The sequence below is a fragment of the Pseudorca crassidens genome, chromosome X, assembly GCF_039906515.1.
Source record: "Pseudorca crassidens isolate mPseCra1 chromosome X, mPseCra1.hap1, whole genome shotgun sequence".
NCBI lineage: Eukaryota > Metazoa > Chordata > Mammalia > Artiodactyla > Delphinidae > Pseudorca > Pseudorca crassidens.
The window spans coordinates 115,778,232-115,794,375 of NC_090317.1; the positions used below are offsets into that span (position 1 = coordinate 115,778,232).

The 16,144-nt window shown below is 37.3% G+C and overlaps 1 protein-coding gene and 1 long non-coding RNA gene across 7 annotated transcripts in view; one reads left to right on the forward strand and one right to left on the reverse strand.

The window, feature by feature from the left end:
* The window catches only part of CNKSR2 (connector enhancer of kinase suppressor of Ras 2), a 258,125-nt gene that overhangs the window by 61,628 nt on the left and 180,353 nt on the right, over nt 1–16,144 (reverse strand). For all 6 annotated transcript variants that reach the window (XM_067724238.1, XM_067724242.1, XM_067724241.1 and 3 more), the window contains 2 exons: nt 804–852; nt 212–384 (listed from right to left, as the gene is read on the reverse strand). In XM_067724238.1, the coding sequence (XP_067580339.1) occupies nt 212–384; nt 804–852 (222 nt within the window). The remainder of the gene's footprint in view (nt 1–211; nt 385–803; nt 853–16,144) is intronic.
* LOC137217434 (uncharacterized) lies at nt 836–4,574 on the forward strand. The gene is made up of 3 exons (XR_010940095.1): nt 836–958; nt 4,014–4,047; nt 4,234–4,574. It is a non-coding gene; the product is annotated as an uncharacterized lncRNA (long non-coding RNA).

Here is a 16,144-nt window from a genome sequence, read left to right on the forward strand (position 1 = left end):
AATATGTTGCTACATTAGAATAATTGAGACAAGTGCCTTTACAGAACCCCACAATGCAACCATTTTAAGAAGGCAGACTGAAAAATAACCAGCAGAAGTCTCCTGAATTAGCCTTAAGGTGATTATATGATTTTAAAACGTAAGTCTCAAGACGATGATTCTTTTGGTTAAAGATAAAATGAATGAGAAAACAAAATGTGCTTTGTCTTACCTCCTCATTAATATACCAATATAGGGATGCATCCTTTAGGACAAACCAGTATTTCTTCCATTTCTGTGAAAAATAACTCTTCGCATCTTTCTTTTTCCAAAGCCAGCCCTCACAGTCACCACGGCCAAGATCTTTGCAAGAAATTCGTCTTTTGCTCTTGCCGGCTATAGGACCTAAAGATAATAGTGGGTAAAAATGCTCTTTAAATTTTGTATACGTGTGAAGGTAGAAGGTTAATCTATAGATTATAAAAATAAGTCTGGATACTTAACAACCTTAAAAATTCTTATTTTCTCTTTGTATCAGAATAAAAAACTATGGAAAATTGTAATACCTTTTCGCCCACATGAGTGACATACAATTTAATCTGAAGTGCGTGATCCCAGTCTGAAAACCTGTTGAGACCATGTGTTGCAAAAGGTACCTTGTATCATAATTGACCTGAAGGAGAAGCCGGTCTTGGTAGCTCTTGTGCTAGGGGGTTGTTCTCTTCCAAACCACACTGGGCTCAGGCAAGAGAGGATGGGTGAACTGTGCTGGTGATTATCCCAGTGCAAACTAAGCAGCTAAATGTTTCATTTCCTTTTCTTACCTTTGTTTTTCTTCTTTGATTTGTGCTGCAGAGAAGACTGCTGAAATGTCTGAAATCAAAGATAGGGAAGAATGTTATGTGACACGCAGCGTGCCATCGGAGTCCCAACAAGCTGCAGAGAACACTCAAAAGCTGAACGGTGACTCTGAACCCCGGTCAGCGAAAGTACCTTCTTTTTCCAAAGACTCAAAACAAATTCATATATAACATGCCGCTAAACTTTCTACTTTCTCATGAAGCAGGAGAGAATAATGTTATCTTGGTCTTTATTTTGTAGGCAGAGAAATAGGGACATAAAGCAGGGCTGAAACTGAGGGCTCATATATGCAGAGCACTACCTTTCTTAGGGGTTTACAGTGCTTTCTCAGGCAATATCTCATTTGATTCTCACAAAATCTTATGAAGTTGTCAAGCAAATATGACTATCACTTGTTCCTTTGAATTTCATTATATACCATAAGCCACCATGAGCTACTGATCTCCTAGGCCCTCCCCCTCAGTTGCTAAATATTTCAGCACTTGAATCAATATTTTGTTCTCACACCTACTTCTGTCTCTATTATGGGGAACTAACCTTCATGTAGGTGATGTCAGTATGTTGGCTTTCTCAGTCCCTCATCTCTAACGTTCTTTACTTCTCCACTCTTCAGCTACCCACCCCCATGACCCTATATTTGTTACTCTTAAGCATACTCCAACAACTGCCTCCATTATCTCCGTTTTACATAGTATAATACCTCCAACCCAGCAATTTTTAGAAAATCTTCATTGAGGCATCCAATTTATTGACTTTACCACCTTTTGTGCCTTTATTTCTCTTCTTCTACTTGCTTTCCATGGGACATCGTTATGACCATTTCCTTGAGCTATATACTTCCTGCATCATACTCGCCTAGCTAACAACCATCTCAGTTAAACCCACCTATCAGTCTATTCCACGCTAAGGACCAGAATAGCGTAATGTCTTAATAGAAAAACCCACAACTGTATGACTGGTCTAGCTTTCAATTAATGACTATAAGTCACTGGTTCCAGTCAGACAGTCTACTAAACTAGATTGTTCACTGGTCTAAATAAGGTTAATTATGTTCATATGATTAGCTAGCTAACAGGGTAGAGACATAGCATGTGTAATTTTAATTCACAGATAATCCTTCAAAACGAATTTTAGGTAACAGATCCTTCTTCATATCTGTAAGGGGCAATTGGATTTTGTCTACATAAAATTTGCTGGCCTTGGTTTTATAAAGTAAATTCGTATTCTGTGACATACTTCCTTATTTAGTATCTTTGCTTGTAAAATAACATTCTACTTACATAATAATTTGCATGATTTATATATGGTTTACATAATTCTTAGGAATATAATATTATGGGTGGATATTAGTCCTAAAGATAAGGGTCAGACAATTTGCTGACATTCAGTGTAACGCAGAAATAATCACCCAATTGTCAAAATAATATAAATACATATATATGCGGGGTGTGTGTGTGTATAAAACTTTGCAGGATCCATGGCTACAGAAATTCATAATCAATTTTGGAGAGAGAGCATAAAAGATAAAACCCATCATGCTATGTTAATTTTCTTGAGTGCACTTTGCTTCAAAATAATAACTCAGGCTAGTGTGCTTAAGTATAGTTAATTTACATTTAGCTGTTTTCCCTAAATTGTTTGGCTGTAAAATTACTGATTGGGTTTTTTCCTTTTGTGTTTCCACAAGTAATCATTATAATTTTACAGCTCATTATTTTTAAAAATGACAAAGATGGGGGTGGTTTGTTTTTAGGAAGCTACATGGATAACAGACAGCTCAAAAGAATTGAGTTATATAATGTACTTTCTATGCTTTTTGCACGTTATTTCTTAGAACCTTAAGGTCTACTTTAAAATCTACACAAAAACATATTTTACGCTCTCCAGGTTTTCTTTTTTAACAAGATTATCTTTTCTTTCCCTATAAAAATATATTCTCATACTCATCATGATTGCAGAGTATAATCAGTATACATATTGTTGGAACCTAAGAACTCCTAGGCACACAATACAGATTTATCCACCATTCAAAGAAGCAAAGCTTTAGCTGTCTTTTTAAAATATTGTAACTATTACAATGAAATTCTCGTAAGAGAGACGTCATTATTTTTCCAAGTGATGTGACATTTCCTAAAATGAAAGAGTTAATTGAATTATATGCTTTTGAAAGTAATGGAAAAAACAATGAAAACTACCATTAAGGAAATAGGTCTCTGTGTAGAAAAGAGTAATATAGCAGGCCTGAGCCTGCTATTTTAGAAAGGCCTGCTTGCAAGGTTGGCCCTCAGCTGACATATGGGAACTTGGCTGGTAAACAGTTCCCTGTACTGACATGAAGCTTCCCTAAGCGATAAGATGATTTTGCCCACCTGGGGACTCAACACTTGCTTTCATTTCAGGAAAGGAAAAGTAGTTGCTAGGCAGAGGATGCCTATGTAACCAACCCATTAAAATCCTTGGGTACTTGAGTCTTCGATGGGCTCCCCTGGGCAGAGACACTACCCACATGTGACTGTATTTTTGCTGCTAGGGAAGTGTGCACTCTGCATGATCTGTCATGAGAAGGAGAGAGCACAGGAAACCTGCACATGGATTTCTCCAGATTTCATGTGTATCTTTTTTTCCTTACTGATCTGGCTGTATACCCTTGCTGCATCACTGTAATAAAATCTTAGCTGTGGGTACAACTATATGTTGAGGCTTCTGAGTCCTAGTGAATCACTGGACGTGTGGGTGATTTGGGGACCCCTGAAACAGATTCAAAGATTTCTTAAAAACTTGTATCAGAAATTGCTCATTATTCATACATATAAATAAATCCTGACAGTGAAGGTTTCCTCATGTTATCAGCAAGTATGATTAAATACCTTGAGGTGCAGATTTACAATCTTGTGTAGTCTTTTCTAGTAGAACTGATGGAATTATTCATTCTGAGTGATAGATATTTAATTGTTATCATTTTTCCCAGTTTCTAGTGATATCATGAAATATTTAATAAGAGCAAGACATTAAGAACAGATACATGACTATAATGGATAACATAGATCATATAAGGTATTATGACCAAGTTCAAAAAGAAAGAGGCCTGGAATCTTTGCTTTACTGATGATGAATGTTTTTCTCATGAGACAGAAAATTTGTAATATATTTTATTTCTGTATTTTTCTTCTTAGTTTCAGATCACCCTTCTTCCAGGTTCATGCTCAAGTAAGTATGTCTTTTAGAAGTTCTTTCATAGCAGTCTGTGAGTAGCAAACACTGCTAGATTTTTATGTTTGAAAATATAAAAACCCTTTACTCTTAAATAAAATAATACCTTAGCTGGGTATAGAATTCTGAGTTGAAAATAATTTTCCCTCTGCATTCTGAATATATCACTTTATTTTCTTTTAGCATCTATCATTGCCCTTAAGACATCTGTAGCTAGGGACTTCCCTGGTGGCGCAGTGGTTAAGAATTTGCCTGCCAATGCGGGGGACACGGGTTCACACCCTGGTCTGGGAAGCTCTCACGTGCCGTCGAGCAACTAAGCCCATTTGCCACAGCTACTGAGCCTGCACTCCAGAGCCCGCGAGCCACAGCTACTGTGCCTGCGTGCCACAACTAATGAAGTCCGCATGCCTAGAGCCCATGCTCTGCAACAAGAGAAGCCACTGCAATGAGAAGCCCGTGCACCGCGATGAAGAGTAGCCCACAGCCGCCGCAACTAGAGAAAGCGCACGCGCAGCAACAAAGACCTAACACAGCCAAATATAAATAAATAAATAAAAAATCTGTAGCTACTCTGTCATTAGTTATAATTTGTCTTTAGTCTTTCTGTAGCTTTTAAAATATTTTCCTCTTTATCCCTGATATTCTGCAATTGCTCTATGATGTGTCTAGGTTATAACTGATTTTAATTAATCTCATTTCACATTCATTGTGTTGTTCTTGAAGGTGTTATTTCTTCAATTCTGAAAATTCTCAGGCATTGTCTCTTCAAAGGGCCTTCTTTACTAGTCTCTCTCTTTTTGTCTCTAGACTTATGTTGGTACCTCTCAATTTATCATCTACGTATCTTTCATATTTCTGCAATGCTTTTTAGGTGAATTCATTCTGCTGTTTTCCAATTTCCTAATTCTCTCTCTGATTTTAAACAGTCTAAAGTATATCTTACCTATAGAGTGTTTATTTCACTGACTATATCTTACACATCCAGGATGTCTAGTTGGTATTAGTGCTTCTGAATATTCAGTGTTCTTAATCATCTTGTTATTATTTCAAATTTTATTTTAAGGGGTTTTCTGGATTTCCCATAATTTCCATTTACTAAGGAAAGAATAACCTTATAAGAGTCAGCGCTCTGGTCAATTGCTGTATCTTTATTCAACCTCCTTATACTCGTGGGTGAGGAAGCTCTGCTCGCCTTCCCAGTTGGTTTCACCCAGTGAGTCAATCTTCAGTTTCCTGACATAGCTGTGGTCCATTTGTTCTCTGATCCCCATTAGAGTAGACTCCCAGTCATTTCTAGCTCTTTCTGGACTCAGAGCCTACCAGGTATATGGCTTTAGTTCCCATTTATTGTCGTGTGCAATTTTGTTCTTTCTTCTAGTCCTTGGAGACTAGATCTTGTTTTTGACCATGACTGTATCTTTTTGTGTTTGGGGTAGGGTGTGTGTGTGTGTGTGTGTGACAGAGAGATAGAGACAGAGAGAGAGAGAGAATTCAAAGTATAAGCTCATAAGGCTTACTGACCACCAAAAATAGACTCCTTTTGTAAACATTTGTGAAGGTCCATTCTCTTAAAAAACATATTTTTATCTTTTTTCCTGAATCATCATTCAATAAAATCTTTCTAACACCATCACTAGCACTTTCTGTTTATTGTAGGGAGCAGCTGGGTGAAAGTTCTTTGAACTTTCTCCCTAAGAATGTTTACAAACTCTGAGCTTTAGCTACTTATGAATTTATATAGTCAATCGGGATTTCTTGACTGAGCTGCAGGCTGCCTAACTCAACAGATTTAATGTGTACAAAACTGAGCTCATGATATCCACCACCCATCAACCGAATCTGCTCCTCTCCTAGTCTTCTATACCTTAGTAAATGGCAATTCCACTTCTCCCCACAGTGGCTCACACCCAGAATACCAGAGTCAATCTTGACTCTTTCCTTTCTCTTATAGCCCATAGTCAATCCACCAGAAAGCTGTATCAGCTCTGTATTCAAAATATGTTCACAATATGACTTTTTCTTATCATCTCTACTACTACTATCACCTTGGTCTAAGCCACCATCATCCCTCACCTGCATCACTAAAATATCTCCTCACTGTTCTCCCTCCCTCTGCTCTCATATCTTCTGTTTTTAACATAAGAGTCAGAGTGATCCTGTTAAAATATGATTTGATCATGAAAACTCTCCAATGGCTTCTCATCTCACTCTGAATAAATGCCCAAATCCTTCCACTGACCCTGAAGGCCCTGTATGACCTGGCCCCTGTTAACTTTGCTTCCTGCGCCTACCCTTACTAACTTTGCTCCAGCCACACTTGCTGTTCCTAGATTATGCTGAGTGGAGTCCCATCTTAGGGCCTATACCCTTGCTGTTCCCTCTGTCTGAAATGTTTGCTCAGATACTGAAAGCAGCTCTTTTGCCCCTTTCCTGTTTGCCCATTTCTGTCCACCTCTAACCTTAAAATAACCTCATTATAAGAATGAGATGACTAAGCAATTGAAACTAACTCCTGACCTATGTTCTCCTGAATGCACACCAAGCCTTGTCTAACTTGTTGATTCTTTTCCTAGATAAAAAGAAGAAAGAATGAAGAATGAAGCAGTTAAAAAATGACTAGCTCTCTACCCACAAAAGCTCCCTTAGCACTCCTGCAGGCAGATCACGCAGGCAAGATAACATGTGAAGAAAGAGTCAGCCAGTCTGCACCCAATGGAGAATGATGCAGAACGCAACCTCCTGCCTTGATGATCCACTGAGATTCTTCACCCCCATTTTTCCCTTTAAAAACTGTCATCGCTGACCAGAATCTTCAGAGTTGGTTTCTGGACACGTGTCCACCTTCTCCCCAGATCGCCAGCTTTTCTGATTAAAGCACGTTTCCTTTCTACTGACACTTGCCTCTCGAGTTATTGGCTTATGAACAGCAAGCAGCCGAACCTGGGTTTGGTAGCAATACTCTTGTGGCTTACTCCCTTACCTCCTTCAGATCATGAGTCAAATGCTTCCTTTTTAGTAAATTCTTCCCAGGCTTCCCTATCTAAAATTGTTATCCTTATCGTCCTCAACACTTCCTGTTTTCCCTCCCTGCTTTATTTCTCTCCTTAGAACTTAACATTACCAAAAGTACTTATATTTCTTGTTTATTACTCAGCCTTCCCTCCAAATATAAACTATATGAAAGAAGAGGAATTCTGACTGTTTTATGCACTGTTTTATCCTTTGACTAGAACAGGGATTTTAGTACTTCCTCTGTGTAAGACAGAGGAAGTACTAAATAAATACTGGTTGAGTGCATAAAAGTTGAACAAACCACCAGCAAAGAACACAGGATGTAGTCTTAATTAACTGATTGTTTGAACCTGAAGTCCTTCAGGGGGAAATAAACAAGCCAGGTGTCTTTTCTCCAGTAATCCATGTACAGCATATTACTGATGTTCTGTTCTTTAGTAGACTGTTCCTTTTGGTAAATAAGAAAAAATTCCTTTTTATCCAATCTCCTTTAACATTACTTGTAATGAGATTGTCTTACTGCACTTAACAGTTTAAAGTTGAATTCAAGATGTGGCGGGCAAAGGCGCATTAAATGTGTCAAAAGATATTTATGCATATAATTATATGATGAATTATGAATGGATGTGTTGAAATCACAATTCAATCCATAAAAATAGAAATGTGCTAAAATAAAAGGCCATTATGAAAGCATTGTTGATCCTCTTCTTAACCATGGCGATGCATGCAACAGTATTCTGTTTGGCTATAAAAGATTCCTTTTTCAGACAGTTGCCTGAAAAGAGCATTTGTCTTTCATTTTGTCCACAGATGTTCTGTTCAAACTCTACTCCCCCCTCTTCTGGATGAGGAAGTAAGGGGGAGGGTAATTTGGGTCATTCTTATCCTGAAACTTTCAGAAGCACTTATTTTAATTGTGGAAGAAAATGACAGTTTCTGTGTTACATTTTGAAAGCTCAGCTACTATTAAATTCTTCTCAAGTTGCAAATTGCCACACTTACAGAAAAATTTGCAATCAAAATACTCTCTTGTTGCAATATAGCAACTTCCTCTTACTGTAATTTTCTGCAAAGTTCCAAGATTTCTTCAGTGACTAGTCAAACCAATAGCTTATTTCTTATACATAAGAAAAGGTGCTTAGCAATTTGAAACTCTTGGGACAAATGACAACTATTTCCACATATTTAATCTTTTTAATAAACAAATAAACAAGAGCCTTTGAGATTTAAGTACTTCACAAAGAAACGTATTTTCCCTTACTTTCTCATTATTGTGTGTCAGCAGAAAAAGTCTAAATATGAGCAAGTGGGGTAAGATGGCAATGGGAGTAAATAGTACATCAAGAAATCTTCCATTTACGTGAAATAACAGCATAGAACTGAACAAGTTTACTGTTGATGGTGGTCTTGCCATTCTAGTGCATGAGAAACTCTGCGTGGAATGGGGTGGGGATGAGGCACTGCATACACGCTGGGTCTTTGAGGGCAGTGGGTGAGCTTGCTCTGGATTCTGTCAATAAAGTTAACCTGACTTTATATTGACTGAAAATGGCTCTACACACACTCAAAAATAAGCATGCTTTTAAAAATAACAAGCATGCTAATAAATTATGAGTCAAACAAGAGCAAAAAGGCAGTGATTGGGGGGAATTTAGAGAAGGTCAAACTCAGGTTGGGCAGGGTCAATGTTTCATCAAAATAATATCATGCACATCAGATTCTGAAGGAGGGAGGTAAGTGAATCTTATACAAGATTCCATAAGGCAATTCCCCTTTCCTATTGGACAGTAAGTGGTAAGGTGGGAAGAACAGCGATTATAGTGGTGAATGGTTAGGAAGGGTTACAAAAGTCACCACCCTTGGGAAACAGAAACTGTCATTCTTGGATCATAATAATTATCATTTACTGAGGGCTTATGTGTGAGGCACAGTATTAGGGACTTTATATCAGTTATCAATCTTAATCCTTACAATAAATTTGTTCCGTGGTGATCATTAATGCCATTTTAAAGAGGAGAAAACTGAGAGTAAACAACTTGCTCAGGAGCTCACAGGTAGTGGCAGAGTCAAAGTTCAAACCCAGGTCTATCAATCCCAAAACCCGTTCTAACCACTCTGTGCAATATTGCCTCTCAAGCAAATATTCTGTAGTCATGGTAACCATGTGAGAGAAAAGAAAAACTGCTTCTGACATGAAGACATCCATTTATGAGAACCTCCCATGTGATATAAGTACATTGCTATGTGGAAAGACTATAAAATAAAAAGATATTAGGATGACACTTTTATATTAATGGAGATAATTCAAACCAGTAACATCTTATCAATCTCTAATTTTCATGCTTTTGTCGATTTTAATTAGCAAGTTATACTGCTCTGTGGATTTAAAAAAAATTTGCAGGTTTTTTTTCCACAGCCATTAATCATATCTTCATGAGAGGAAGGCTCATGTTAACATTTTAATTTTGCAAATGAGATAGAAACTAAGGTTCAGAAAGGTAATAAGGCTCAGCCAAGTTAGACAAGGATGGGACTGCAATCATATTTTACTCCAAACCTATTAACAGTGTTAATTGAACTCAGCACAACCATAAAACCCTATGTCAATACTGATGAGGAAACCAGTGATCCAAATAAGGCAAGCCTGCCTCTCCACTAATTCTTCACACAGGAGAAATCTCTTGGAGCTGATTCATTGTGTTATGCAATTTTCACTTGATACACTGCTGATTATTATACAATGCCTTAAAATTACTTGGTTCACTTTCTCAACGTGTGGTTTTTAACTACTGCATTAGTTTCCACAAAGGCAGAAACCATCTGCTTAGCTCACCACTCTCTGCTCAACTCCTAACACTGGAACTGACATATAATTTTCTATTGAAAGCATGAATCAAACAGTTAACTGACCACCTATGTGTGCGGACAGTGAGGCAATGAGTTATGGCATCTCATATGCAATCTGTCAGCACATCCTGTCCACTCTCCCTTCAAAACATATCCAGAGTCCACGCCCTTCTCACCTCTTCCACTTTAGCACCCAGGGCTAAGCCCCTATCATCTCTCACCTGAATTGGCCAGATCCTATCTTGTCTTCCTGCTTCCACACTACCCCCAGCCACCTCCAGCCTATTCTCAACACACCAGCTGGAGTGATACACTTTGAATGTTTATGTTTCAGCAAGAACGGAATGCACAGTACCAGGAGAACAATACTGTGGTAGTGATCTGGAGACCTGACTTCTAGTTCTCCATATTCCGGTGATATGACTATGGACAAGTCACTGAAACTAATCTTGACCTCAATTTCCTCATCTGCAAGACCAGAGACTTGGACCAGACGCTCTTAGAATATCTCACAGTGCACTAACTGTACATGATCCTGACTTAAAGGGAAAAATGGCTAGTTACCAATGTACACCCAATTACTGATGTTTTAGGAATTATGTATACCTGCAATCAGTGTCACACACACACAATGCTAGATTATTCACTGAAAGGCGCTTAGTTTATGCTTAAGCTCCACCATGTATGGAAAGTACTTATCACCAGCCATATTAGATACAGCTATTTTGGGGTGCTTGATTAATGTGTACAACATGAGACAGAGGCAGAAAGTTCAAATAGGTGAAAAGCAGAACTAGGACAGTACCTGCTCCTGACACTTCTGTTTGACAAACTGTCGACATCTAGGTGTCAGAGAAATCAGGGTAGGCTTGCCCATCTTTTATGACAAAGAAACGTTTATGACCAGAAAAAATTGAGAGAACCAGATTTGCCTCCTGATGGCTACTAAATGACAAGGAAATAAATTATATGTAAAAGAAAAGAGAGAAAAAATAATACAAAAGAATCACCTCTAATGAAGAATGTACAAAACCTAAGAATCTCAAATAAAGTCAATGTATATGGCATGATAATTTTGTCAGCAGTTTTATGACAATCAAAATTACTGGAAAATTTTCTGGCTACTGACTTTATGGCTTCATTTTTAAGAATCTGAAACTAAAGAGTTTTGGGTCACCTTCATTTCTAGGTTTGTTGCTCTGACAGATTGTACATATTTTCTCATCATGGAATTCTTGCCATGTCATTGTAATTCGTTCCAAGAATGCCAGTTTTTCTCTAAATACCTTTATGGCTAAGAGTATGTTTATCAGGCTCTTATTCTGAGATCTTTGCTCTTATAGAATAGATAAGCTCTCCCAGACAACCACTTCAAATGTTTCTACATCGGCTAGTTTAGCTGCAGTTTTCTTGATCCAGAGATTGCTTTTCCTTAACAGAAAATCTCTCAAAGATAACACTGGATAAAAATCAAAGTTAAGTTTAGGAAGTTTCAAAAGTCACTATATGCAACTCATTTTATAGTAAAATAACTGAGAGATAAATCATACTCTTCCTTCTCTTCCATACTGAACCATCTAGTATGACATGATTTTAAGACTAAAAAAGCAAAATTGGTTTTATCTAACAGAAGGGAAAAAAGAACTTGATGGGGAGATTTTTTTAAAAAAATTTGTGTTTGCAACAGGAATCAAATCATCATGATGCTGTCAATTTAGATGGCATTTTCCATAGTCCTCTTTGCAGTGCCATGCTCATTTTGTAAATGAGAAAACTGAGTAAGAGAAAGCAAGCAATTTATGCAAGCTCAGATATGAAAAATTAGATTTCTGCGGGGCCTGATGTTTGCTGCCACTTCTCCAGAACTCGTTGCCTCAAATGCACCTAGATTAGGGTTTGGCTTGTTCTCAGCCCACTGGTGAGGACATTTTGGTAGTATGGTTGGAGGAAGGATGCTAAGAATATTTGTGCACTGCCATAGTGCCAGACACTGTATCAGATACTTTATATACATCATAATCACAGGGAGCCAAAGCTCTTACCCAATTATAAAAATATATATGGGGGCACAAGGGAAAAATACAACCTCCTCAAAAATATTTTACTAGCAAACAAAGAAGTGAATTTCATATGGCTGTTTCTTGTATCAGCCATCTGATAAAAATTGAGGACATGATGCTAAAATGCAACTAAGTGAAGGAGATTCAACAATTGGCTAAGATAAGATGGTCTAGGTACATAGATTTCTGGTACTCTTCCTTAAACAGAGTACGCAAAGAAATTCTTTAAAGAATTGCCTTACGTGTTTTAGCAAGTAGAAACCTCTTTAGGTAAATTAGACATTTTATCCTAATTATTACTTATACTAGTCAATCTTTTGATTTAAGATAGATAAAAGACAATTTGAAGTTATATTTTCCTATATGCTCTGGGGAATTAAGTAAGTAGGCTGTGGGGATGATACCTCCATAGACGTAGGCTGCACCTTGAGTCCACTCCAAATTTATGATCATTTAGAATTTTTCACTTTACAACTGATCCTCATACAGACTGTCACTAGAATTTTCAAAGCAGGTTTTACCTGGTAGGTACCTATAGTGCCAACAGAAAAGGAAACCTCAGTGTGGTGGTTATCTACTATGTCAACTTAGCAAAGCTGTAACTATTTATTTCAGAATTCCTCTCCCTGTCTGGTGCTAGTTAGGGCTGGCCAATGTAAATTTGTGTGAATTTTGGAGAATACAAGCGAAGCAGCAGCCTTTCTGCCCTGAAGGTCAGCGTAGGGTGACGGTCAGTGCAGCAGCGCACACATACTGCCACTTTTCTGCTGGCTCACCTTGCTGGGATAGGTTAGTAGCCAGGCGTGCAATTCCTTCAGCTCCTCTAAGTCCTGGACCAGGAGCCTGTAAATCTCCATGGCAAAGGGCACCAGCTTCGTTTTGAAGCTGGAGGCAGGCTTCCAGTCTGCTCATGGATTCTAGTTTGTCTTACTCTCCCTGGCTTCACATCTAGATTTTCTTCATGACCACTGGCTCTGCTGAGGTTCTTCACCAGCTCCTCAGCTGAGTAAGATCTAGTCCTTTATTCCATGCCACTTAGCACTTCTGCTTCCCTGACTGAACCCTAGCCGATACGTTCATTAATGCCCAAAGAGGACAGATGTTCTAGTCCTAGAAGCCTTTCTGATTTGCTCATCAGGAAGCAAATCCCCATCCATGTAAATGAATCCATTTCCTTTCTGTATGGCCTTAAGAATAGTTACTATGTGCCCAGCACAGTGGAACAAACTTTATATAGAGTGTATGATTTACTTCTGAAATACCCGAGTGAATTAAGTATTATTATCCTCTTTATACTGATGAGAAAATGAGGTTCAGAAATGTGTCTGAGTTCAAACAGTTCATGTTCTATTAACTACAGCATTATTTTTGGCCATCTGAATCTTAGAAAAGACAATTCTTTTCTTTAATGTTGGGCCCTTTTACTTGGAGGTGGTTAGATACAACAGCCATTGTCTCTTGAGGCCACTCTGAATTTATGATAATAAAAGAAAACACAAGAAGGTAAATTATTCTCCTATTTTGAGTTTCAGGAAAGTTTGCATCTAGTTAATCTAAAATTATGTGCATATAAAGAACAGGGATTGAAACACATCTATTTCTCAACATTGCAGATTGTTTTGGGTTCAAGTCTATTAGGATACTGTTTTGGCCTAACCTGATACTTGTAGAGATGCTAAGAAACAGATTTAGCAGTATTATTTAGAGCTGAGACTCTAGGTTGAGCTCATGCACTTGGCCTGCTGTCAGTTGCTGTCTGATCCAAAAGCCAAAGAAGAATCCCTTGAAGGCTACAAACAATTTAACACTGTTCTTGGAAGTTATCTTCAAGAAACTAGAATGTAACAGTAGTCAATAATTGTGCCTTAAACTTCATTCTCACATGAGATCTGGGCCAAGAGACTCAGACATGTAGTGTATTAAGAGGAATCTTTGGATGAGATTTGGGTATACACAGCAAATTATTAGGCCTACAGTTTTGCAGAATTGGATGGTGCTGAAACCATCCAGGAAGTAATGTATTTTAGGAGTTGAATGAAGAAGATAATTTGATATAGGTTATGGCCCTTCAATCAGAAGAGGTTTTAAACAGTTCTGGGGTAAAATAATTTTACCTGGAGTTTCATTAAACCTGAGATGCTTGATGAAATGAGTTATGGTGGTGAGGTAATATGGGTAGAAGTGATTATGGGAGCAAAAAAGTTCTACTGCCAACAAAACTTGAGGAAATTTTCTGAGGTTATAAAACTGGGAGAGACAGGCCTACAACATGAAAGAGAATGGGGTTTCTTTAACCTCTCTGATCAAGTGCCTCTCATCAGAATTTAGGTTTTATTTTTTTTTTAGAAGGCAATAAGGAATTTGTAATAAGATTTGAATTTAATAAATTTCAACTTAATAAATTCCAAATTCAATTATTCTGTGTCCTGTTTTGCATGATGCCTCACTAATTAAGCCGGATTTTGTGTTTTCCTTCCTGGCAGCCATTATCTAACCAGGAACTAGCAGAATGAGGCCCCCATTGGCTCAAAAATGAAACTGAAAAGGACTAGGTTTACATAATCTGTTTTATACAGTGTAAGCAGAAACCTCTCTCAAGAGGAAGGGCGTATTAGTGAATCTTTTTGTTTGTTTGTATAATGCTTAATTTATTAAACTTAAAAAAATTTATGAAACAAATTTTTCAAACATTTAAACAATATTTTCACAATTAATAAAATTTATGAATTTTAATCAGTCTCCTAGGAATTCCATTAAGTCACAAGCCCTATACATCAAATATTTTACATGCTGCCAACACTTTAAAGGCACCACAGAACGTAATAATAAAAGTCAAATGGATTACTCTTGCACTTAAGCAATATAAAAGTGCAATATGTTTGGTCCTTTTTTCAGTATTTCTGTACTTCTTTTTTGGAAGTCTTTTAATGATTAACTAATTTCCTTTAATAGTTATAGGAATATTCAGATCATCTACTCCATCTTGGGAGAGTTATGTAGCTAGTGGGTTTTGAGGAATTGGTCCATTTCATCTAAACTGTTAAAGTTAAGTGCAGAGAGTTGTTCATAGTATTTCCTTGTTATTCTTTAAATGTCTATGAGGTTTGTAGTGATAACCCCTCTTTCATTCCTTATACTGGTAACTTTAGTCTTCTCTTTTTCCCGTTGTCAGTCTTGCTAGACATTTATCAATTTCTTTTTTGATTTTTCAAAAAAATTTACAGCTTCTGATTTTCTCTACTATGTTTTCTGTTTTCAAATTTCATTTCTTCTCTCTATTGTCTTCCATATGCTTACTTATTTCTTGTTTTTCTTTTTCTAATTTCTTGAGGTGACAACTTTCTCCTTTTCTTTTCTTGATTTTTTTGGCCATGCCACATAGCTTGCGGGATCTTAGTTCCCTGACCAGGGACTGAACCCGGGCCCTGGCAGTGAAAACGCCGAGTCCTAACCATTGGACCAACAGGGAAGTCCCTCTCCTTTCCTGAGATAAGTATTTAGTGTTATAAATTTTCCCTTATGCATATGTTGTGTTTTCATCTTCATTCAGGTCAATTTTCCTTGAGATTTCCTCTTTTACCTATGGATTATTTTAAAATGCGTTCTTTAATTTCCAAGAGGTTGGAGACTTACTTGTTAACTGTTATTGATCTCCAGTTTGATTCCATTATGGTTAGATAACATACTTTGTATGATTTCAGTTCTTTTAAAATTAAGGTTTATCTTATGACCTAAGATATGGTCTATCCTGATGACTGTCCCACGCACACTTGAAAAGAATGTGTATTCTGATGTTTTGGGGAGTCAGATACTGTTGGTGGGTAGTCGTTCAGCACTCTATACCCTTGCTGAGTTTTTGTTTAGTGGCTCTATGAATTACTGAGAGGGGTGTTCAAGACTTCAACTATAATTATAGATTTGTCAATTTCTCTTTTCAGTTCTGTTGGACTTTGCTTCTAGTATTTTGAATCTCTTAATGCATATACATTTAAGATGCATATAAGATTTAAGATGCATAAAAAATTTAACATTTTTATGCCTTCTTAGCGAATAGATGCTTTTTACACCTGTTGCGGTGGAGGAGGAGCATGATTTTTCTTAATGGTTTTCACTAAAATAACTATTAGTATAAATGGGTCAGTAAACACAAGTGAATTTTCCTCCTAGGCTTC